Source organism: Heliconius melpomene, chromosome 5 (genome assembly GCF_056956725.1).
Source record: "Heliconius melpomene rosina isolate 202511_hmr_F chromosome 5, ASM5695672v1, whole genome shotgun sequence".
Classification (NCBI taxonomy): domain Eukaryota; kingdom Metazoa; phylum Arthropoda; class Insecta; order Lepidoptera; family Nymphalidae; genus Heliconius; species Heliconius melpomene.
The window spans coordinates 9,414,070-9,440,585 of NC_140393.1; the positions used below are offsets into that span (position 1 = coordinate 9,414,070).

General features: G+C 35.0%; 2 protein-coding genes across 4 annotated transcripts in view; one reads left to right on the forward strand and one right to left on the reverse strand.

The window, feature by feature from the left end:
- Positions 1 to 9,246: 9,246 nt before the first annotated feature.
- LOC146539267 (ommochrome-binding protein-like) lies at positions 9,247 to 19,306 on the forward strand. Its single transcript, XM_085185972.1, has 3 exons — positions 9,247 to 10,047; positions 11,371 to 11,469; positions 19,132 to 19,306. Exons 1-3 carry the CDS (start codon positions 9,305 to 9,307, stop codon positions 19,304 to 19,306), a joined length of 1,017 nt encoding a protein of 338 aa, XP_085042098.1. The 5' UTR covers positions 9,247 to 9,304.
- Positions 19,307 to 24,533: 5,227 nt separating this feature from the next.
- The window catches only part of LOC146539268 (uncharacterized), a 44,325-nt gene continuing 42,342 nt past the window's right edge, over positions 24,534 to 26,516 (reverse strand). The window contains exons 7-9 of one of the 3 annotated variants that reach the window (XM_085185802.1): positions 26,165 to 26,289; positions 25,442 to 25,594; positions 24,534 to 24,965 (exon numbers count right to left, since the gene is read on the reverse strand). In XM_085185802.1, coding sequence (XP_085041928.1) covers positions 24,759 to 24,965; positions 25,442 to 25,594; positions 26,165 to 26,289 — 485 coding nt within the window. In that variant the 3' untranslated portion in view covers positions 24,534 to 24,758. Of the gene's footprint in view, positions 24,966 to 25,441; positions 25,625 to 26,164; positions 26,290 to 26,516 lie in introns of all 3 variants that reach the window. The other 2 variants (XM_085185801.1, XM_085185800.1) reach the window with 2 other exon arrangements.

Below are 26,516 nucleotides of genomic sequence, written 5' to 3' on the forward strand. Positions count from 1 at the left end.
TTTCACTTTTATTTCCAATAAAATATTGAAACTAAGTAGATTATGCTGTCTTCACTCATTACAGTATTACACAGAAATTAAGTACTTTTATTCATTCTCAAAGATATTCGAAGCTTTAGAAACGATCGAGTCGAAGGAAAAAAGGCGAAAAAAATTTACAACTTATCGCTAACTAAGTCAACAAAGAAAGGAAGGAATTTCCAATAGACGCTAAGTGAAATCTTCTTGCCCTGTTTTTTACTAAGTAGATTGTTTTTAGCCTTTTTTCGATTGGTTTTTTGTTTAAACTAGTTTAAAATTATGATTGAAATTTTTTAATAGGGTTAGTGGTTAGGTTTCATTTTTTAATTGTTCTTTCTTCACCATGAACGCTATCGTGGTGTAAATAGTGAGTGGTTTTGGATTCGATTCCGAGATAGCGTATTTTTGTAGCGTCAGTCATATTTAATGATGTAGAATAAGAGAAGGAGTCATGTAAGATGGGCGTTAATTTGACAGTATGTGTGGCTCCTACGACTAGTACTTGTATAGATAACATATTTACTGACATTATTCCATGCTACAAAAGCATTATTAATAAATTGGATTCTGACCACTCTGGTCAGCTAGTAGAATTCTATAGTAAGAAAAAACAGGTGGCTAAGAAAAGAATTGCTGTTGTACCTGTCACAGCTAGTCGTTTGGAACGTATGAGAGTTAGTTTACTAACTAATTTACTAGTTTTAGATATAACTTTACCTCCCAATTCTTTGTACAATTCTTTTTTTTACTCTTTTATTAATAAATTTCATTCAATATTTACTCCCAAAGAGATTACAATTACTGATAGTCCTATCTTTGGAGACTGGGCCACAGCAGGTATTTATAAGAGTAGGGAGACACTGTATATGTTATATTATGAAAAACAGTTTAATAGTGGTGAAGAGTTTAAAGAGTACTTAAAATCTTACTCTAAAATTTTCAAAAGAGTTTGCAAAATTGCTAAATCTTTATTTATTAAAACAAAAATCAGAAATAGTAATAATAAAATTGAAGCCACTTGGAAGGTTGTTAATGCCGAGACTGGGAGAACTAGGGTGAAAGATTCTAATTTTAAACTTAGTATTGACGGTCACATTGTTGATTCCGATTTGGAAGTGGCCATTGCATTTGAAAAGTTTTTCTCTACTTTCCCAGTCAGTCTAACAAACGATTTAGGTTCTTCCACCACTATTGCAGAATCGTTAATTAAAGACAATGTTCCCGAATTTTATAATGGTTTCGTTTTCCGTCATGTAAATTATTCAGACATTAGTGTAGCTTTCAAATCAATTAGTATGAAAAAGACAGCCGACTTGTGGGGTGTCTCAGTTAATATCATAAATTCTTTAATTGATATTTTGATTCCTGATTTAGTTACAATTTTTAATAGATGTATTGATTGTGGAGTGTTTCCTGATTTGATGAAATATAGTAAAATAACTCCATTGTTTAAATCAGGTAGTACGCAAGACCCCACAAATTTCAGACCGATTTCAGTACTACCTACGTTTAGTAAAATTTTTGAAAAGCTGATACTCAGTCAGCTTCTTACTTATTTTAATAAAAATAAATTACTGCACACAGGTCAATTTGGTTTCACTCGTGGAAGGTCAACATCTGATGCTGGGGTCAAATTATTAGAGAGTGTATTCGCGGCTTGGGAGGAGTCACGTGATGCCTTTGGGGTGTTTTGTGACTTATCCAAAGCATTTGATTGTGTGCAGCATAAAACTCTTATCAGGAAGCTACACCACTATGGTATAAGAGGCATTGCTTTGGATCTTCTCACTTCTTATTTAAGTGATAGGATTCAAAAGGTAAATGTTAACGGGAAACTATCACACGGGTCACCTGTAGCATTGGGGGTGCCACAAGGCTCTATTCTGGGTCCGTTTTTGTTCCTTTTGTACATTAATGACTTACCTCACCTTATGAGAGATATCTGTGAAATGGTGTTGTTTGCAGATGATACATCTTTAGTTTTTAAGGTTAATAGACAGCAATTGGAAATTGACGATGTAAACAATGCTCTTTCTAGGATATTGCACTGGTTTAGTGCCAATAACTTGCTTTTAAATAGTAGTAAAACTAAATGTATCAGGTTCTTTACTAAGAATGTTCAACAAGTAGAAACCAGGGTTTTGATGAACAATAAGGAACTTAAAGTAGTTGATGAAACTGTTTTCTTAGGTATAACATTAGATGCTAAGTTACAATGGGGTCCGCATATAGAAACTTTATCTGGTAGACTTAGTTCGGCAGCGTATGCTGTCCGCAAGATTCGTCAACTGACCGATGTTGACACCGCGCGTTTAGTATACTTCAGCTATTTTCATAGCATTATGTCTTACGGCCTATTACTTTGGGGTAGTGCCGCTGAAATAGATACCATTTTTGTGCTCCAAAAACGGGCTGTCCGAGCAGTCTATAAAATGGGTCCACGGGAGTCACTAAGGAATAAATTTAAAGACTTTAACATCCTCACACTACACTCCCAATATATTTACGACAACTTAGTATATGTGCATAAGAATATTAATAAATTTAATAAAAACAGTGACCTCCATCAATATAATTTAAGAAATAAAAATAAGCTTGCTGTGCCCTTCTCTAGGCTCCATAAAGTGTCTCACTCATTCGTAGGTCAAAGTATACACTTTTATAACAAACTTCCAAACGACGTGGTTAATTTATCACTGAACAAATTTAAAAAAGTGGTAAAGCACAGGCTCTGCCAAAAAGCTTATTACTCTGTTAAAGATTATGTTCGCGATAAAGATGTTTGGAAATGAGTTGCTCTATTTCTAAGTTAAAATTGTTAATTGTGATTTATAACAAATGTTGGCATTTAAAAAGAGTGGCCATGAGTTTCTTTGCCTGTATCTTCTCATGAGCTCAACCATTTGAACGGGCTTTTTTCAAGTCAAAATTGCACATTTTTTTGGTTATTTTGTTTTCCATTTTTTTTTATCTTTTATGACATGTCCAAGTGAATGTTAAGCATTTTTATGGAATAAAGATATTTTGACTTTGACTTTGACTTTGGGTTTCATTCCCTCAGGGGAATAAATAACTTATTTTTATTTTCATGCTCTTGCAACAAGAGAACACACATTCGACTGTCTCAACATTAGGTTTCTAATTTCTTCTGCCTTCTTCTCTCATGCTATTTGCGAGATACGGTATAAAGCTTTAAGGAAAACTCGGCCACTGAATGTTAGTCAGACTCTCATACCGAGGTCTCCGTATCAATTTCAGGATGGTGTGTCAACGGGAAGTACAATTTATAAAAGTTAGGAAACTTAAGTTTGCAGACGTATACACTCATTTTATATGAAATTAACTACAATTATAAGTTTATACTAACTTTTTCTATGATATACTTATAAATATTAACTTTTTGACAACAATATATTCCTATAAGGGTTCCGTTTTAATCTTTTGAGGTATGGAACCCTAACCAAACATAAAATTCCTTCAATTAAAACTAAAAGCTACAAACGCTAACACTTTAGTGACATCAATAAATTTCAAAATAATAAATCCTAGCACAATCACCCGCAACGCCGCCGCGTCGGCGTTGATTTACGACCCAACACTGTATGCGCTAGATAAGGGCGCGAAACGCTAATAGTCACGTCTTTGCATTTTAATTGTTTGGAATGTGGAATAAAACTTAATTCAAAACTTGAAATACCTGACAAATGAAAAGGAGAATTTAATTACCAATTTGTATTATACATGATTTCTCCAGAAATACTAAGTCGATGTTAATGTAACTTTACTGTATAAACTAAGGAGTTAAAATATGCTTGAACTAGAGCGGAAAGGAGCGTCTGGATGTAACTTTTGATTTCTGAGATCTATGAACTTGTGAACAAACATATCTACATACATTTACGAAACTTACGAGTATAACACGTGCTCGGAAGCCTAATAAATAAATTATCCTACTCAAATATCACATAATATATTACCTATTAAACTGATACCTGCGTTTGTTAAAATCTTAGAAATTATATGAAAATTTAACAATTTGAAATAAATTGAAATTCAATATAAACTCACAATGCCTGTGAATTCAGTTTCTATATTCAGTTTCATACTTCAACATAGTAGAGTAGGGTAGGGTAGACAAAGAAAAAGCCATCGAATTATATCCGCTCTTCGGCCAAATTCGAGATATTACATGTAATTTGAAATACCTACACACTATATAACCTGGGGAAGAAAGGTCCTCGAATGGCGACCCCGTCTCGGCAAAAGAAGCACAGGCCGCCCTCCAACCAGGTGGACCGACGACCTTACAAAGACAGCGGGAATCCGCTGGATTCAAAGGGCGCAGGACCGGACGGAGTGGCGAGAATTAGGGGAGGCCTATGTCCAGCAGTGGACGTTAAAAGGCTGATGGATGGATGGATGGATATAACCTAACGCCTGACTTCATTTTATAGTAGTCACGCTGTATCTCGCACACACAAGGAAGGCAGAAACACTATATTCACGTTGAGATACTTCTGTTTCTCACTCTCCGCTGTATTCTCAACGCATTTCATATTACCGCGAACAAAAAAGAAAATATTAAATATTCCCCGAATGGGAATCGAATCCACAACCGTCGCGTTTACAGGACGCTTTTCCCCTGTGCCACGATGACCTCAAACTAAATTTATTAAGCAATATATCTCGCATTCTCTTTGCTAAGCGCGACTACTCTGTAAGCATATTTTACTAGATATTAAATGAGAATTATGCAAATTTTACATATTACACTCTAGCGCTAGTTAGTTCTTGTATGCTATGAATTTGTATGTAACAGTATTCAATTATTAAGTTAATGGGACAGCCTTTGAGTATAAGAGAGAGTAAGAGTTATGGGCTCGACATGGATTCTGTCTCTCTCTTTATCACTCAATACGCAATGTCTGAAAAGTGAAGAACGGAGTGTTTCAACGTTTGGTCCCCTCTGACTATTATGATGATGCGGGAAAAGACGTGAACCTACTTCTTTCTACTTACTAATAAATCTAGAATAAAATAAAAAATAACACCAGGTTCCCCTTGCCTGTCCTACTATGTGTGTGAAGCTAAAAAAATTAAGAAACTTCCCTGAGATATTAAAAATGGAATTAAAAGTCATATAGACCATTCTACCATTGTATTTACTATAAAATATATGGAAAATGCAGCTTCATTCTAACGTCTAATACAAGCAAATTCGCCATTTCCTTTCAATAGAGAATATAACGCTTGGTTAGGTTAAAAAATCGAATTTTATCTTTTTACATTATATTCACACGTATAGAAAGAAAGCAAAAAATACAGTTTAACGCTTGTTCCCGCATAACAAGGACTTAGAGTTCTAACACTCCGTTATCCACACACCGCTCAATTTTCGAAGCATTACCTGATGAGTGGCAGGTCACTGTGCTTTGTCTTGGTACTACAGCGAGGGAATGAAAATAATTCGTTCGTCTGAGTTAGAAAGGAACCCACAAATGTCGCGATTACTGTCAGTCGCGATACCCCTATGCCACGACGTCCTCGTACTAGTTATATGGCGGTATGAAATAAATAGCATTGTGTTTGGAATAAATATGGAATAAATAAAACCCGATTTTCGTGATAATTTTTTCGCCTGGCCCTTTCCACCACTCCTCCTTCAATTCCTCGAAAAATTTAGAGTTGTGTGTGTGTGTGTGTTGTGTGTGTTGTTAAGTGGGGAACGGAGTGCCTTAACACCAAGTTGCCTCTGCCTACACTGCGTGTAAAGCTAATTCACTTTCTTTTATTTCAATACAATCATTCTCCTGAAAACGAATCGAATCCACACCGTTAGCGTCAGAGTCATACGTAGTACTTCTGCGCCATAACGAACTAGTTACATCCATATGTTTAATTGTACCTACTATACAGAAAACAAAACTAATTACTATGATTAGATACAAAATGGTAACTCCATTAAATATTGTGGTTTCTATTAAACTAATACCGCCGCAATCACGTCCGATGCACTTAATAAAGCTATTAAACTTTGGGGTATAACTCGTGTAGAATATGCCATGTTAAAATTTATAAATCATTATATACTAGCAACTCGAACAAGGCTTCGCCCGCTTAAACTTATTATTATTATTAAAAATTAAACAAAATGTTTACATAAATTGTAGCCAATGTTTTATTCTGTTGTACAATCTATGTTAGTGTAAAGTTTCATATAAATCCATTCAGTGGATTTTGCTGATTTTTTAAAATAAAATTGGCACCTAGAGACGTTAATTAGTGTAGGAGACATTGTTGCTACTTACTCATAGAAAGTAGAAACAGCAAAATGTCGTTTGCCTAAGTTCGTTCTATTATCTTTTTTTCTCCTCTATGATTATATTTTTTTTCTATCTTCGTTTCCTCTATGGCCCCTTTGCCTTGCCATCAGAGCAAAGTAATGAAAATAATTAATTCTACTAATGGGAATAGAATCCAGAACCATCGCGTTTACATTCAGACTCTATGACAGTCTCAAAATTTTCCGAAAATACAGAAATAATACGTTAAAACGAAAAAAAAATGTCATTATTAACGCTACGATTATATATATTAACGCTTCTACATTTTCAGGGTGTGTTTTATAAAAATACTCCTGACAAATATATGAGGTATGATATAATGAAGGTAAAGATCAAAGAAGAATTAATGATTCATCACTACATTCTCTACATTCTCCAATATTCAACAGCCTTGTGGCTGTTTAATATTAAAATTGTTTAGTAGGTATTCTCAATATTACAATGGTCGGTCAGCAAAATCGGAATATCGAAACAATCTCTTCGTAACATATTGAAATTCAACAGATTGTCATAAATCATACAACCTTTGCTAAGGCAAGGGTACTGTACTCGTATATAAATGTATGTTTAGTACGGTAAATATGATATATTTTATATGTATTGGAGATTAGAAGATTTTGTATGAGAATTTCTAATTGTAAGATGTGGGTTCATATTTTAAAGCGGAGCGGACCCATTAAGGATTACGTTGAACTCGCAAACGTAAACTGTATACTTGTATTTCCACCGATAAATATACTCGTATATGATACATTTCTAAGTAGGTACTCGTTTAGTATCGAACAATTGAGAAATGCTCAAAGTTTTCACCAGACTCGTGTGAAAATTACCATTTGCTAAGTACTACGTGAGTTGACTTATGAACTGAAAGAAATCCAGTTACATTCAACATTTGTTTTAAGTGAATTCGAAGAAAATCGTGTAAAATGTACTCATTGGTAGGTTAAGAAAAATCTCGGATTCACACTCGGCCATTATACACATTACTATCTAAATAAAATAGTTATTTATCACATACACATTCTGTACAATCATCACAATCACAATCACAATATACTGAAAGTAAAGTCAAGTCATGAGGGTTCGATTCCCTCTGGAGAAATTAATTATTTCCACTTTCCAGTTTTACTTAAAATGTAAATGAGCGGGAAGTGGGCGGGAAGTGTGGTACGGAGTTCTCTCTGCCTATGACGTTATATGCGGGATACAGCGGGAAGCTATAAAACAATGCAATATTAAATATTCCCATTTCCAGGCCGTAGACGTGTACCAGAGACGTATTGAGCACGTATCGTAAACAAACCAATCTAAGTTACTCACTTCGCTCGCAACGTGAGGGATTTGTTACACCGTTGTATCATATATTATTGCATTTATTGTATAACTACTTTATAAATATAACTATTTATATACTATACTAGCAGGCACAAGCGGCTTCGCTCGTTGAACTATACGAATATTTATTAAATATATTTATGAAATTAATTACCCTTTAGAGGGTGAACTCTTAAAGACCATGAAACACGTGCTCAATGAGATATTTTTAAGAGTCTGCGTTTGAAATATATAAAATATTTATACAATCTATTACTTAAGCAATATGGGGAACAGAAGTTTCAGAAGACGGAAATTATACAATAATAATTATTATATTAAGAAGTGAAGAACTGCAGAATCTTCATGGCTAAAGACCATCTTGACACCAGGTTCCCAGGTTCCCTCTGCGGACCCTTCTATTAGCCGGATACACCGTGAAGCTAAAAAATTATAATTTCCCAACCGTTAACGGTGTAACTAGAACATGTAGTACGTACTCAATCACGAACTTACGGAACATGTCCGAACATCGATCTGGGCCGGATTGCTTCCCAAATATTTCCAATTCGTTCTCGATACTGTTAGTATACGAAGTTTGTTTGTGATATGCATGGCACGCTCAATTGAAATATCTATTGAATTCATTGAATATGCAATCAATATATTTTCAGTATAATTGACAAGCTTGATGGGATGTTAGTTAGCACGTAATAACTATGCATTTATCATAAAATTAAAAAAATTAATCAGCTTCACGCTATATATCCCGCACACAGCAGGGTAGGCAGAGGGACCCTTGTGCTAAGACGCCCCGTTTTTAAAAATTCAATTGATTCATACAATTTCCTAGAGATATATTAAATAGATATCGACGAAACAAACTTTTACGCTATGGGCACGTTATGGGTAACCTCCATAACTCCAAAATAATTTCAATTCCCTCTCGATACTACGAATATATTAAATTTTGTTCGTAACAATTTCTATATTATGTACCATTTTGATTCTTATTTGAAATATTCCTTTTTAGAAATATTTAAAGTGTTTAAAGTAATATAGCAGAATAGATAAAAGGAACTTAGTGATAAAGTACCTACTGAATTCTTCACGTACAATCCAATATTCAAGATATCGTGTTCAGAAGGTGAAGTCTAGGTCTCGCCTGTTCTTGCTACTAGATGAAATAAAAAAAAAATTGGCTAAAAGTGGAAAACGGAGAACGGGAAGATAATACAAATTTGTTTATTTAGAAATCCTATATTTTATTACACAAAACAACAATAAATATTCATTATAATATTAATATATAAATCATAAATTAAACAAAACATCAAACATCTCCAAATTATATTTTCAGTTTCACATTTCTGTTTCTCATGCTTACAATTCGTGTTGATACAATGTTATTGACACATACTTTAGATGTTTGTATTTGTGTCACATGGAAAAACAACAGCTCAGACTGTTTACTCGGTTACCCCAAGTTGTGAACAGCCAGTAACGGTCCCAGCGTCGTATAAATAGTACAATATATATTAAAATAATTGGAAAAAATGTTAAAAAGTATATATATTCTAACTTCTATTTTATTTCATTTCTCATTAGTAGCATCTATCCGGGAGATGATCGACTTAAACAAGATTTGCGATCTAAATGAGACCAAACAGTGCTACGTCAAAGAAATTCTGGCGTCCCGTTCACACAGTCCAAACCAATTAGCCGTTGACAGAGTATCTAATACGCTTTACTTCAGCTTTGACTCTGGCGAAGGCGAGTACGTGCCAGCTACACTCAAAATCGACACTAAAAGGCTAAGTATTCTCAAAGGAGTCAAAGATGCTTTTGCCATGGCAAGCGATGCAGCAAACCGAGAAATCTACTTTGGTGGCAGCCACGGCATTTACAGATACAATCCAATTTTGAAGAGCTTGAAGAGACTAAATGTAAGCAATTTGGACATCTGGTGGTTGCAAGTAAAAACAAGGATATATTTCACAAAATTTCCAAGTCTCAAAATGTATTACTATGAAAATCGTACCATCAAATCTGTACCAGAAGTAAGAAATTCAACTGTAAACCAATTTGTGCTAGATGCAGAAGACAATATATTCTTTATCAATGGCACTGGGCTATTCGGACTAAAGAAAGGAACCAATGAGGTAATATTTCTGAAAGATAATCCAAGATTCCTCGGCATAGCCGTCGATAATGCAGGTCACGTTCACCTCTGCAGTGAAGAAGGTATCTACGTTATCAATACGTTAGTGATGAGGGTTAGAAAGATAGTTGCTGTCCAAGGAGTTCTGGGTATTACTTTTGATAAAAATAATAACATTATATATACGGACTCACATGATATTGTTCAGTTGAAACCAGCGCCCAAGGATGATTCGTTTAATTTAGAAAGTATTATAAACTAAATATTTGTAATATGTTTTTCCTTAGATGAATAATTTTTTAAATATTTTAGTTGATGAAGTTTTATTTTAATAATAATAAATAGATTTATTTACATAAAGTTTGGAGAAAATATCTGCAGAATGCATGAAAATAGTTTGTTAGTATTACTACCTCAATTACTAACTTTAGTCTGCTGATCCTAAATGTTGTTTATTTTAATTTCACTCGGCATTCCGTAAGAGGCAGAGGTAACATAAAAACCTAATATAAAGCGACTCCGTTCTCCACAGTCCAAATGACCTCAAATAATCCGAAACTGTTAATTATTTAGCAAATGAACTGCTGTGTTGAATTCTGCTATTTAGCACTTAATGTCTCAGAAATTCATCAAGAAGGAAATCGTGGGTCCTAGAAAACCGTATATAAATAAATTTAAATGTAAATTAAATATATTAAATTACTTCTCCACATTGAAGCATCGAAAGAACAACTCTCTTGTGAAGACTTTTTAAGGTAAAAGAGGGTAATATTACATGTACCTGCCATTTGTATCCGAATCGGATTTCCTCATTAACTTTAACAAATATAAAGGGAACAAATATCTTGTTTACTTTTATAGAAATAAAAAAATTACAGCGCTATTTTCTTGGAAAAATAAAAAATGAATGTTTTTTAATTTTCCTTTTTGAGGTGCAAATAAATAATCCAAGAAAACACGTAATATCTTAAATTTGGGTGAACCTAACCTGCTATATGAGAAAAAACTGAAAAAGTGAAAAAAATTGAATTGGATTTTTTTTTTTTGGGAAATGTTTATACATTTCCTAAAATATTAACTTTTATAAGTTTAAAGCCAATTCTTGCGCAGGTGCAAAAACGTGTGACTGTGACCGCGACAAGTTGTGAGTTCGATTCCGGGTTCGGGGAAAATGTCTTCCTCGAGGAGGAAATATTTAATATTTTCATTTTCTCGCCCTGATAATGAGGCAAAAGTGTGGCGTTGAGTTCTGCCACTCAACACGCAATGTCTCCAGCATCCGGCGGAAAGTGTGGGCGGAAGTGTCATAATGGCAGCAGAGTGTCTTAACCCCTAATATATTTAATATTTAATTTCTCAGGTTCTTGTAATCATTTCAAAGTATTTTTTTCGAAGAATTAAATACACAAGGGTCTTCCAATTATTTATAATTACAAGAACATGTACAATATCGCCGCAAGCTGAAATACCCCCAGAATGACTCAGTTAATATATTATGAGTAAATAAAAATATTTTTGCTTACATTAAAGACTAGTCCCCTTTGAGAAGTGCGGTGTTGGGTTCCGCCGACCGACAGTGAGGCGTCAAGGCCCAGGGGCACAAGCGTGCGACTGTCATCGCGAGAAGATGTGGGATCGATTCCCACTCGAGGAAATGAGATATTTAATATACGGAGGAGGCAAAATATCAATAAAATTTATAATTATAATAAAAAAGTACAAGATAATATAAGAACATATAAAACTGTCTTTCATTTCAACTCTACGTCTTATTAAATTAAATTAAATTAGAGACAGTATGTTGAGGCGGAACCCAACACTACGCTTTGTCTTATCTAAGGGAAACATAAAAAATTACTACAACGCTAATTCCACTATGGTACAATTTTTTCATACAAATATCTAATTCACTCGAGATTAGAACTGGCACTCCTCTTAATATTTAATATGAAATAGACTGTACTATATCAGTCAAATTATTGACTATACAGCGTGCTCGTTATAGAATCGAAGCAGGAATTTTGTTATTAAATACCTTACAGTATTAAGCGTATAGAAGCATCTTTAGAATAACGAAAATCTAGATTAATATAGGAAATAGTAATAAATTATATTTATTTAGAGGTCGTCGTGATGCAGCGGCACAGCATCTCACTGTTAGTGCGACGGTTGCGTGTTCAAACTCCAGTGGAGGGAATAAATAATATTTAATTGTTTTTCTTCTCTGTTACCACAACACGACGATGAGTTCCATTACTTAAAACCTCCGATCAATGGTGATGGATGGATGGCGAACTCAAAAGTTAAGCGAAAATGGAGAAAGGAGTGGCTTAACGTTAAGTTCTCTCCACCTAGCATGCTATAATTATGTGTGATACAGCGTGGAAAAAAAAAAGGAAAAAAAAAATATTATATTAATTGTACATCATTAAAATCGAGATCCCCAGAAAATTTCTTAATGAACAAGTTACTATATAATTACAAAAGGAATCGGCTTTTGCATAAAAACAACAATGCATTGCGATACCAATTAATTGGTACACGAGGATATTTGTTCACTTATAATTGGTGGATGTCAAAGAAAATTATTATGAATAAGAAATCGACATTTTCGTTTTATCCGCTGATGGCATATTATGGGTTTTGCGTAGTATATTCATATATTTAATATATATATATACTTCAATAAATTTTAAAATATTTTAGAATTATTAAGTTTGGTTTAACTTTCATTCCTCCTTTTAGGAATTGAAATTACAACCGTCGCACACGTTTGTACACGCTTGTGTCCCTGCGGCACGATAACCTCAATAATAATAACGAAAACAATAACAGTCTAATATTTCTTATACGCGGCACGGCGTTAAGTTCCGCCACTCAACCCCCATTGTAACAAACACTTCTCTATCTACCCTCGACTATAAAGCATGCAACTTAAATTATAAAAATTAAATATACCTATATCAAATTTCATATTTCACTAGCTAATACTATTTCAAAGATGTAATAGGCGATACGTAAGCCGCTCACTGCCGCAAAGCCGATTGCCTCCGCGGCGGCGGCGGCGGCGGCACGTGCTAGTTTAGTACATTTCACACCTGACATTTATTTTCCCGACTGACGACATCCTTATTACTGTGTTATATGATCCTTCCGGCTCAGTGGATATTGTATTTTAAGTCGTAAGTTCAAATCTAATACTAATATATATTTGAGAGTATCGTGGCCCGGTAGCACTAGTGTGACTGGTCAACCCGAGGGTTATTCGTTCAATGTTCACTCGTGGAAATGAAATATCTAATAGATATTTTTATTTCCTCGCTCTAGTCAAAGCGCGGCGTTATGTTGCGGCACTCAAAAAGCAATATAATTTTATTGCTTAGTACAATAATACAATTTTTATCCTTCAAATATTCTTGGATATTCAATATTCAGTCTTCATCCCTCGAGTGGGAATCGAACCCAGGCAAACAAAGTCGCAGGCGATAAGTAGCTATTGTATAATATTTTTGAAGAACTAAATAGAATATCAATGTAATAATGTCTAACCCGCAGTAATCCGCTTAGCCGTGCGGTGCACCGCCGGTGGACTCTAATGCGATACGTTATCGAACGATCACAGAATACGTCCATCGACGCAATATAAATATATATTATAAAAGTGCAGACTGTCGATAACATTATTATATATATACTAGGGACCCGGTATCGGTTAAGCATATTGTTATATTATAACCAAATTATACATAATATATAAACATAAATAAATATTTAACTTCCTCGAGTGGGCATCGAATCCACCACCGTCACGCCACGCCACCAAGACGGCCTCACGTTTTAGATATACCATATTTTTTTAAGATATTGTATAGAATACCGAATTATACAGGTTGCCGGTAAGATATATAAGTGTATTTAAAAAATCGAATTTAAACATAATATTTAAAGACATCGCTACGTCTTTTCCAGTCGGTACATTTCAATGCACAGAAAAAAGTAAATACATGTTAGGTATATGTATAGCATTCGTTGTAATTGCCGACATTAGAAACTCGAAGCAAAGTAACGGAAGTCAGCAAATGACGCGAAAGGAAAAGAGTAAAGCGCGAAACGCTCGTTCCACAGAACAATCTACACTCGCTTTTATAATTTTCAAATGTTTCAAAGACATGACAAGTAGTCATTTTCTTTGACAGTTGTAATGAACTTAAAGAAAAACGGAGTTAGGTACTGAAAATTGGATAATATCATTGCATATTTTGTGTACATATCGGTGGAAAGGTATATAAAAGCGCGGCGTTGAGTTTCGCCCCACACAATGCCTCCAGACCTGAATTCAGACAGCCGAAAGTGAGGAACAGAAGTTAATAGGTCTTAATAGGTTCTTTGAAGAATACAGCGTGATAGTCCCAAACTTCCCAAATCACCAGCTTATACAAAAAATAAAACCCATTTTAAATATCATACATACATATATATGAGTTTAATAAACATTAATTACAACGTTTATTTCAGCAGCTTTGTTTAAATACGCAAAACGAGCAATTCACGTACGAACGACAGCTTAAATTATTCTTTATGTCGAAGCTGCGCTAATTAAAATTTATTATTATTATTATTGTAGATATAAGGGAAGAATTATAAATGGAGAATGAGGCCAGTCGTTTTGCAGGGGCACAAGCGTGGCCAGGGTGTAGGTTCGATCCCCACTATATTAACTATAGTTACGAAGCAAAATGCGGAGTTAAATTCCGTCGCTCAACACGCATTGCCTTCAGAATTCATCGGATAGAGGGGAACGGGAGCAGAGTGTTCTAACACTATGTTACCAGGATAGCGCTGCCTACCCTGCACATAGCGGGATACAATGTGAAACCGAAAAAAATTGCCATCGTTAAATATCAGAATAGGCAGAGAAAATATAATATTAAGACAATCTATTTTCCACGTTTGTCTATTTAGTACCGAAAGACAAAAATCATTACAAAAATCTTTCTCCCAAATGGAAATCGAACTTAAAATCATCACACCTTAGCCAGACATTTTATACAACTTAAAAAAGGCATATATATATTCTGTATCCTAGTAGGTAAATTGTAACTTCCAAGACTGATTGCTTAACGTGTCCACTGAAGCACTTAAGTGGCTCCGCACACCCATCCAACCATACGCTTGACCGTGCGTTGCTAAACCAAATCTGTGATATAGTGACAGTATATGACCTACTTCGATTTATGAGCATGCTACATATGCTAAAATTCTACGGAGAGTGGTGAACGGAGTGTCTAAACACTAGGTTCCTCCTGCCTATCCTGCTGTGCACGGGATATCGTGTGGAGCTGAAATTTAAAAAAAAAACAGGTTTTATAACGTAAAAGTTTGTAGAGAACTTACATTATGTCCCTATCTATTGAACCGCAAAGCTGATTGCCTTAGAACTAAGTCCGGGGTATTAGAGCTTTTGTTACTTGCTGCGATAAGATCTTTTAACTTGGATGTGAGAAAATTGACATTTATATTAACTTATTTTTTTTAAGAACTGAAGAAGAAGAAGTCTTGAACTTTTGGAAACTTTCTGCTAAGCAGGATAAAATCTAAAAAATTATCTCTTTTCTTTCCTACGTTTCCATTAAAATATTTCCGTTCCCTTTTTCCACCAAATTCTGGAGCCAAGGAGTGGCAACGAAAATAATAAATAATTCAATTCCCACCCGAGGAATTGAACTCACAACCTGTCGTATTTACAATCAGAAGCTAGCCTTTTGAACTTAAGATTGCCTGTTATATACATAATTATTATATTTTCTTCGAATATATCTAAATAATACTTTAGAAATATATAAAATAAACAATATTATTCCAAGTATGTATGTATGTATAATAATGGTCTTAATTTCTCACCCAGTTCAGTTCTCCAAACAGATGGTGCGCTCGGCTCAAATTACTTTGTTTATTTGTAAGTTTCAAAGTTTACGACGTTTCCGTTTCCGCTTCTGGCGATGAGAAGCGCCAAATTTCTTTATCTATAGAATTATATATTTGTTAGATATTCTGACTGTAAATGCGACGGTTGTGGGTTCGATTCACATCAGGGGAAAAAAGTTATTAATTCGCTCGCTTGCTACCAAAGTAACAAGACAAATCGCAGCGTTGAGTTTTGCTATTCAACACGCAATGTTTCGAAAAGCTTAAAATGTGGAAAGGCCTGGGTGGAAAATTGGGAACGGAGTGCCGACATTCTCTCCGCTACTCGGATATGTAAGGGATACAGGGTGAAGCTAAAAAAATAATTTATATACTAAAACACAAAAATTTGGGCATTCCAATTTTAGGCGGTCCAGTCAGCGCTTGGTTTGTAATGAGATTAAACAATGCTTTGTAAGCGCTCAGATCCCCTACGGAATGGGATTATTCACTGTAGTAGGTCTGAGCTGCTAGTTCAGTAGTTGGGGGCACTATCTCCTACGACTGAGGTGGTGGTTCAATTCTGTATTTTTAATTTCCCATTACGCATTTTTTAAAATTATTCCATGCTTAAAATTTCTTTGATTACTTGGACAGGATAATTATATAGTTAAAAAAAAAAAAAAAATTCGCTTATTAAGAACTGCTATTCAGGAACGTGCTTCACGGTATGTTATTATTGTTGTTCAGAGGGAACCTGGAAACGGAACGACAAGGAAATCTAATGTTATAACACTTCGATCTCATTAAGACATATCCGTACCAAGTTTCGTAATATAATTACGAAAATATTATTAGTGGATCAAATTCATTTTATAACTCAATAACAATCCGATCTAATAAAATTATATAAAAAAATTATGAATGTGTTTCACGCTGTATCCCGCACACAGTGGGGTAAGCAGAGGGAACCTCGTATTAAGGCACTTCTTTACCCACTTTCCACCAAATTCTGGAGTATCCGAATTGTGTGTTGAGTGACGGAACTTAACGCCGCAAGCCGATCTAATAGAACATATTAAAATAGAAGAAAAGTATTCCTATTTCTTAATAAAACATTAAGTAAGTAGTTCATCTGCACCACTCACTCAGCTCTCGGCCGCGTCTGAATTACATACAATCCTATAATACAGGATTTTGGCGGATTAAGTTCTTTGAGGTCTTCAAACAATAAACGACTGAAAGGAATTTAATTGTATTCGAGCATAGTTTCAACGTTTTGTTCTTCTTGTATTATCCTTTTTTTTTGTTCTTATTTTGTATACGTTTAATTTTTGGTATTAATGAAAAGTTTATTGTAGGCTTGGAAATGGTTGTGAAATCTAAATCTATGCTATAAAATAATAATAAACAATTAAATTAGAAATAAAGATTGTCTTCTCATTTTTTTTTCATTTTACCCTCTGCCTGTTCTGTCGAGCTGCTTTTTTTTTGTTAAATTGTTTTGTTTCGCAACTTAACGCAGCATTCCTAAAAAAAATGCCAGTTTCTCCTTATCAGCGGCAAGTACACAACAATTCCACTTCCACACCAAAAACCGTAATGAATTTCCAAGTAACACAAGTACAGGAGTAAACAAAATGTTAATTTCAAACATAATTTACATCCACGAGAGCTGGCTGGTCCGCAAAGGTGAGAACTGTCGTTTCCATTAACGCTGATTGCCGTTGCGGACTAGCGCCCTAATGGATTACATATTTAATATGGAAATATGTCCGTCTGTCTGTTTGTTATGCTATTAAATTTGTATTAAAATAAGTAGGTGCGTTTGGTTGTGCAGCTAACTGTAATCGGGATGGTTGTGAGTTCCAATCTAGGGTAGGTGTTGGGATAAAAAAAAAGTAGTTTTAATTATTCTTAAAGAATATTTGTAGTATATAATGAATATAGAGAGTTTTATTATTTACAAATGTTAATTTTCTTATAACGTCTGTATCTCCGTCCGTCACTCGTATATCTCGTAGTAGGGAAGGCAGAGGGAACTTAAGGCGTTGAGTTCTGCGACTCAACTCGATATGTGAAAATTTACAACAATTTTCTATAACAACAATTTTCTCGAGCGAAAATCGAACCAAAAACTATAAGTCAGCTTAAAAACCAAAATGAATGTAAAATTGTTTAAAACACCAAAGAAAAACCTCCCCGTTTCAATGAGAAGTCTCATTAACCAAAACAATAAAGGAACATGGCACAACAAGATACCGGCGGTTATACGCTGTGAATATTTGAAAAGGTTAATTTATGCAAAAAAAATTTAAGCCTAGTTCAGTTGCAGCGGCCTACTAAGCCTGCATTGCGCTAAACTTTTACATACAAAATTGAGGTTCTATATGAAAAATTGTCAATATAATGTTTTTTTAGTATCACGCTTTTTCCCGCATAACAGTTTCACGCTTTTTCCCGCACGGAAGTTAAATAGAACAAAAAAATCTAGTCAAGTCAATTCTTTTTCCACCCACAACCAGTTAACTTAAAAATTAGTTATAAAATAATATAATAATAATTTTCTAGTATAAAAATACTCCCAGATCTTAAACAAGGTTCCTTTGTATAATATTAATTAAAAACGGCAAGTACACAGTTGCCAGAGATGGAAAATAATATATTTTTTAAAGAAAAATATTATAAGAGACCCTAAAAGGACTCTGGTCTGAATAACGCACACAATACGTGCTTGTTCACGCTTTGCGTTCTAAAGCACTAAAGTGAGGTAAATATTGCTCAAAAAATATTCAGCTTTTTTATATATTAGTACCTAAATTAAAATAGTTTTTTCATACAGTAGTTGAGACATGTTCGGGATTTAATTTCCAATTCCAGGGTAAAAACAGTCTGGTCTCCATTTTCCTCCCAAATTCCGAAACATTGTACAACTCTAAAGCCACGATATGTATTTTTTACTATGGCAATATTTATGGAAAACGAAAATAATTCATTCCTCCGAATGGGAATTGAACCGACTACCGTCGTGTTTACAGTGGGAAGCTGTGCCGCTACACCAAGGTATCATTTGTGGGTGGTAGTGATGAATGTGGAGGTGTTTTATTTATTTTATCATTTCGTCCGTTCCTTAATTGGAAACACTAATATATTCACACAACTCAATAGAATAATTTGTGAATTTAATTAAACAAGAAAATCTTTTGACCAAAAAAAAGCATCTTTATAGTGTATACGCCTAGAACAGAGAGACTTGGTGTTCTAACACTCCTTTCCCCACACACTATAAAAGAAAAAAGGGTAAACTAATCGCTAATAGATATCTCTGAGTGCGACATTAAATATCAAAAGCATATTTATCAAAAACCTATATTTTACATATAATAGATATATTGAGAAACAAGATGAACGATTTTATATAAGGTACACGTTATATCCACTCGTAGATGAACGTACGACGCTCACATCTGCATTATTAAAATGCAATCACGGTTTACGCTCGGGAGATGCTGGAGGTACACTCGACGTCAAAAACATGTTGATAGTTTTATATAGAGAATAATTAGCTTTTGCGATTATAAGCTCTTAGATGTTTAATGTTATAGTGATTATGGAAGCGATGGTTGTGGCTTCGATTCCCACTTATGGGTAAGTATTTAAATTTCCTCCCAATTTCTAGGAGATTGAGCGGAAAGTCGAAATATACTCCCTGTATCTTAAATCCGGGTCTTAAAAAAATCTTAAAGGTGTGCAGGTTCACGCCGTAAAGTGGAAAAATATGAACCACTCCGTTCCCATTAGACACATCCATTCCTCACTTTCCACTAAATTCTGGAGGCATTGCGTGTTAAGTGGCAAAGCCCAAAACCTCGACTTATAAAAAAAAAACTTGTTCGGTACAATAAATTTTTCGATATTCCCCAAAATATCTTTAGTATTGCCATTAGGGCCTTCAGGGCGCTGGGTGATTCCGTGATTCCAATTTCCATTAACGGATCATGAATATTTTCATTTCCTTGTTCTGGCAACAAGACAAATCAAGACGTTAAATTCTGCCTCTCAACACGCAATAATCTCTCACTCACCTTAACACCAGATATCCTCTGCGTCTGCAATATTTAGAATACAGAGTAGAGTTAAAAAGAAATAATATATTTTTTTATTTTCCAAACATTGTGTAGGTCACTGTACAAACTTGAAGACACATTTACTATGACGTCACAAACAATAACCGAGTTTCAAGCTGTTCTAAGGTTGCTTCAGTAACACCATGTCTAACATCATGTGTTAATACACACATTATATATGATAGAAGAAGACGAGAAGCTCTTTTATGCTTTATAAATCTTTTGAGGAATTTACTTTGTTTTAGTGATGATATCGACTACTGAGCTACAGGTCGTGGGTCTGGGCTTCATTCTGTGCAATTAACTGAGAATCTATTATATACAATTTGTATTTACTTCGAAACTTTCTCAGCTTCTTATCATTTTTACACGTTTATAGTTTATCCATACCTATCCATACCTATATTATAAATTCGAAAGTAACTCTGTCTGTCTGTTTGTCTGTCTGTCTTTTACGCAATCAGGCTCAAACCGCTAATTCTATTGTGATAACATACACATATAGAGATACTTGAGGGTCCCGGGATGAACATAGGATACTTTTTTTCTCATATTTGTAATATTTTCGATATATATCAATATATTAAAATACTTATTAATTCGACATGCAATTTATTCCGCCATGTTTATGACATCCGCCGTTGCTAGGCAACGATTTGCAAAGTTTGTTGTTTTAAGAAAACGTCACCCAAAATGAGTTTGCTTAACGCATACATGGCGCGCGCCGATATATATTTGTATACATTAACAAAAATTAGATGATTTCTATAATTTGATATTCATCCTTATGAAAATAGACATAAGAGTCACTTTTAGCATTTCATCTAGATTCAAATTATAGTTTACTCGTTTTTTTCGTTTTTCGAATGAGCAGTATGCTGTTGGCCATATCGGCCTCTACAGCGTCACCGGACTTGGGGAGGCCGAGCTAGACGAGCTCTGACCTTGGCATGGCTACCGTGGAAGGTACCATCAAAAGAGAACACAGTGGCGCAAGGGCGTCTCCTTTGAGACTCGGACCGCGACTTGCGAACACCGTTCGTAGTGGGGGGCTTTGCTTCGATCGGTTCGACCAAAGCCTACTGGGGAGGGCTCTTGATGCCCTATTGGATTAATGAGTGCGGGCTCCTCTCGCGCCGAGGCGCGATTGGGCCACAGTAAATCTGGGACTTCGTCTCCACCGGCGGGGACGGTGTGCGTAGCGTGTATGTGTGCGATTGTGTGTAGCCCTACCTACAAATTTAGGGTCGTTCGCTTTAGTGATGGGGTCAGCATCATCGGTTAAGATATCCCGGGGTCGACGGCGATCCCACGGGCGACGTTTGGCGTAATTACACGAGTTTACCACCAGCGGATTCGGATGCGATTCGGCTTTAGTGAAATAGCTACTAGAGAGCTTACGACAGTGCTCTCTTACTGAATCTAATTTAACGTCTCTATGGAGGTCGGTGTTACGCATGTACCACGGGGCACCGGTAGTATTACGCAAGAAGCGGTTTTGAATTACTTGTAATCGGCTAAGGTCTGTCTGTGCGAACACAACACAGGCGTAGGCGAAAATGGGTCTGACGCATGATTTATAGAGTCGGATTTTATTTCTAAGTGAGAGTTTACTTTTAGCACAAATGAGTGGATACAAACAACTTAGAACGTAGGCCGCTTTGCGGCGAACATAAGTAATGTGGGCTTTAAAGGACAGTTGACTGTCGAGAATGACACCTAAGTATTTGGCCTGTTTGGCCTCGGGAATTATTTTGCCTAAAAGGCGGACATGTGGCAGGTAGTCTGTCCTACGAAGGGGGAAGTATATGATGTTACTTTTATCGGGATTGACCTCTATGCGCCATTGAAATAGCCACTGACCTATGCGGTCCATGGACTTTTGGAGTCTTTTAGCTATGCAGACTGATACACGGCCGGACGTATAGACGGCGGTGTCGTCTGCGAAAAGGGCTAGGTTTGTACCTGGGGTTTTGGGGATGTCGTGAGTGTACAGATTGTACAGAAGCGGCGATAATATGGAGCCCTGAGGGACTCCAGCTCTAACTGGCCTACTGGAGGAAAGGGTGCCTTCTACCCTATATCTAAATGAGCGGTTTGATGAAGGGTGCCTTCTACCCTATATCTAAATGAGTAGTCTCGAATGATGTGCACGAGTCTGTCAGGTACGTTAGTCTTTTGTAACTTGTAAATCAAGCCATTGTGCCAGACTTTATCAAATGCTTTTGCAATGTCTAAGAAGATTGCCGCTGATGGCATTAATTTGGCTCGGGATAACAGGAATTCCGTGAGGCGGTGTACCTGGTGTATGCTGGGGTGCTTGGCTCTAAAGCCGAATTGTTCGGGGGGATTATGTCATTGGCCACGACTGCGGCTTGGAGACGAGTGAGGAGGATACGTTCGTATATTTTGCCCATTGAGCTGAGAAGGCTTATGGGGCGATAACTGGACGGGGATGTGCGAGGTTTCTTAGGCTTGTGAATACCTATGACTATTGCCTCTTTCCATTGGTCTGGGAATGAGCACTCTTTTAAGAGCGTGTTGAAGATGGCGACGAGAAGCGTTAGGATGTGAAAGGGAAGAATTTTAAGGATCTTATTCGAGATGCGATCGGATCCTGGGGCTTTCTTTAGCTTAAGGCGCTTAATAATGTCTTGGACCTCTTCGACAGAGGTCGGTCTTATAGGTTCGCCCGCTGGTGGCAACGGTGCCCACGTTTCGACCTGTATAGTTTACTGTATAACATTCTAATAAATAATTAAGGAGATGTCACTGATTCGAAATGACCTAGCCTACGAGTGGTATAGTATGACCGACGCGAACGGGCAGATGACTTTGATGGTTTTGTAAATTTTTATATATTTTCGAATTACTGTTAATTTTTATTTAATTATTTGCTGCTTATAATTAATTTATCTCAGTTCGGTTATCTATACCGATGTTATACACTTAAAATATCGTAATTTTAATCATTTGAGATTTTATTTAATATTGTTCGCAAAAATTATTAATTATTTAATATAGAAAAATGTATACTACGCGCGCACGGCAAACTTTAGGTTCTTTTTCCAATATTAAGAATTTCCTTTAGTTACTTTTACATCTTTTGTTTGTTCGTTTCGGTTACTCAGATATTTTTTCTACTTATTATTATTTTTTAACTTATTTTAATTATTTAGGCTTATATTTTCGCGCGCGTAGCCGCGTCCGGGCCCACTAGTATAACAAATAAATAAAAAAAAGTAACTCTGAAAATCAGTAGTTCGTCTCTGTCTGTCTGTTCATTTGTTACAGTCTATTTGGTCCAAAATCACTAGACCAAATGAGTTCATAAAAAACTGTAAAATTAAACGTTTTTAAGTCGAACTTGTAATTTTTTTTCATTTTATATTGATATATATTACGAATAGTAGCCTAAAACTTTATTTCAGTGATAGAGCTTCATTTCAGTGAAAAAATATAGATTTAGGTTTTGTTGTTATTTTTATATTCGTATTTTCTCGCATTGGGTAGACTAAAGTCAATTTTATTCTAATATAGAATATAAAATAAACTTAACGTTGAATTATAAACGGTTTCTTTAATCAAACTTTAATGAAAATCAATATTTATTTAATAGTGAACTATAAAAACAAGAGTAATTTACTTCGACGTAAGAAAACTCACTTTATACTTTTATGCTCTTGTGCTAGATCATAAAGGTTAACCCTCAAGACGTTTACTAGTTTAATAAAAAGTATTGAATTTTTAAAGCATTTTTTGATTTCATTCATTTTACAATAGCAAACATAAAATGATTATTTAAATACCAAATGTCAAAAGGCGGTCGTGGCGAAAACTCCAATTTTCGATTGGGAAATCCCACTGGGGGGAATATTTCTTTTTTAATTTCTTCACTCTTTTAAGAAAACGTGGCGTTGAATTTTGCTCAAGATTCAATGTCTCGAATATATCTGAGTCTATAAGTGTCTTACGCCCAATGTTAATAATGTATCTCCTATCTCCAGTTAACGTCAATCTTGTATTGTTCGACATGTCTATCCAATCTCCATCTCTGTCTATTTCAATCTATGGTTTCAATTTATGGATTAGGATTGATTATTAACATTGGGCGTTAGAGAGATAACATATATCCTTACGTTCCGCTTATTGATCAATCCATTGAGCGGAACTCAACACCACATCAATGCAATGTCTTGGTATCAAAAAGTCGAAATAAGACTATAAGGTCCATTTATTCCTCAGACAAAATCACGTGCCATAAGCAAGCTAGTTAAATCTAAACAAACACATTACAAAAATAAATTTAAAATATCTCCGAGTACACTCAAGATACAAAACGCTATTAACTCAGAAAATACTGTTTACTTAATTAACTTACGTAAATAGGATGAGTCTCCTTTATACTGAATTACACTAACAAGAATATACTGTTGGCAGAAAAATTATACGTATAATGCTTTTTTAAAGAGTATTTTTTAATAAAAATAAATAATGTTTTAGGAAACGGGAAGGAAAGTGGATAAAATGGTTGAGGTCATGGCCTCTACACTTCTATGTAGAATGGCATGCAGCTAAAAGAATCTTCATCATCCTTTTACTAATCAAAATTTGCAAAATATCAATTAATTACAGTTTTTCATTTAAAGAAATAAGCAAAGATCAGTGATAATAAAATTTTGTTATAAGCAATAAATTAAATTATTTACAAATACAATTATTTACAACATAAATTTTCTTATTAAATTACTTATTAAGTTACATATATTACAAATAAATTAAATAAATAAACTTAATGTAGCTAAAGTATTTACATTTAAGATACTTTTAATTTCCTTGCCTTATTACCCGAACGAGAAAATGCAAAATAAACACGATTTTAAGTTTTTAGGCGTCGCACGGTATTTGAGTATATTTCAAGCAGATTCCTAAGTTTTCTTCTGGATTCTGTTTTACAGATGGCACTCCAAAATGTACTGAAACAGCGAAGGGGATGATGGAACTATCCATATGGCAATCCCGGAATGGTTTCCCGGGACAGAAAGTGTCCCCACAGTGATGGGGGTCGCAAACACCCGGACTGAACATTTGTGACTGAAATAAAATAGAATAAGGTTTATGATTATTTTTTATTTATTGTATTTTATTTAGGGATGAATTTGTACACAGAAATAATTACCTATTTGCCTTTCTACAAGAAATATTTTTTGTAGGCATAAAAAAACATGGTGAACTTTAAACATACAGGTTAATTAAATGAACCGTTGGAACATGAAGAAGTGTACGAGTAGGTTCAAATCTTGTAACAGCGTGTATATTCTTTAATGGCCACTAAAAGATTTAGATTTCTTATAAATAAGTAGTTTTTCGTAAAACAAAATTAATTCCCTCCTTATTCTACATATTCTTTTAGCTTCACGCTCTATCCCGCACAGGATAATATAGCAGGATAGACAGAAGAGACCTAGTATTAAAACACACCGTTCCTCACTTTCCTCTCAATTTCCGATATTACGTGTTGAGTGGAGGAACTCAACGCCGCGCATTACATATCCTTAAAAATAACTTACCGAAACAAAATATTCATTCTCACACGGTATAGTGACCCTATCCGTGCACTTCTGTCTACCAAATCCCTGGCCAGCATAATCTCCGTAGCCGTAATACTGCATCTTCTCTTTACTGTAGTGTTGTAGGTATGGCGACCAGCCCCACATGGATCTCTGCTGAGACGGCCAGATATAGCTCCAGATCTGATTATAGTGGGGTTAGGGGTTAGTTATACAGGGGTTATTGTGTTATAGGGGTTGTTTATTTCTTTTTAAATAGTATACTACGTAATTAGGGCAGGAAACTACATATTATTACATTTTTGGATGCTTAATTGGACTTATTATTAATATTTTATTATAGGATATATTTAATACATCACATTTAAATTAGAATATAAATTATTATTTATAATTTAAAATAAATCTACGGGTAACGAATTAATTTTTGCTAAAAAATATGAGTGTAGGATATTTGAGGACATTATTAATATTTGAGTTTCTTAAATGAGTTGATTAAACTATATAATAGGAAATGTAATAGGGAATGTATTATTTTTATTCATCGATCAATAAAACAAAAACAAAAACTAAATATTTCTAAATGAGAAAATCATTGAATAAATTTTATTTTTTCTTTTATGTTCCTCCGAGTGGGAATCGAACCCACAAACGTCGCGTTTACACTGTCTAACTGTAGCTGTTCCACGACAGCGTCTTATAATAATATCATATAATTCTTACTCTTGACATTATGCCTGGTTGTGGTGTTGACGTTTCTACTATCTGAGGCTCCGCGCCCGAGCCTTCTTCCTCGTCTTGAGTCATCTCATCATCTACTGGCATAACTTGGTCGATTGGATCTGATGCTGTTTAAATTACAATGAATATAAATTATTTATTTAACATTTTACTTTTTCTAATAAAGACTTCCTGGTAACATGAACTCATTCACAAAAGCTTTGATGTAAATTATCGATAAAATTAATGAAAGTTCATTTATCAAAGGGAATTTTATTAAAACTGTTGGGTTGAGTGGTGTACCTAACCCCGGGCTTTGATTGATCGATGAAAACAGGCCGTTTCCTTGATACTT

What these genes read in the sequence shown, in the direction of transcription:
- LOC146539267 (XM_085185972.1), top strand. Translation starts at nt 9,305, where the DNA reads ATGATCGACTTAAACAAGATTTGCGATCTAAATGAGACCAAACAGTGC. An exon ending in GACTCACATGATATTGTTCA is followed by an intron (nt 10,048 to 11,370) that starts GTTGAAACCAGC and finishes CTTACATTAAAG; the next exon opens with ACTAGTCCCCTTTGAGAAGT. An exon ending in GACTGTCATCGCGAGAAGAT is followed by an intron (nt 11,470 to 19,131) that starts GTGGGATCGATT and finishes TACATATAATAG; the next exon opens with ATATATTGAGAAACAAGATG.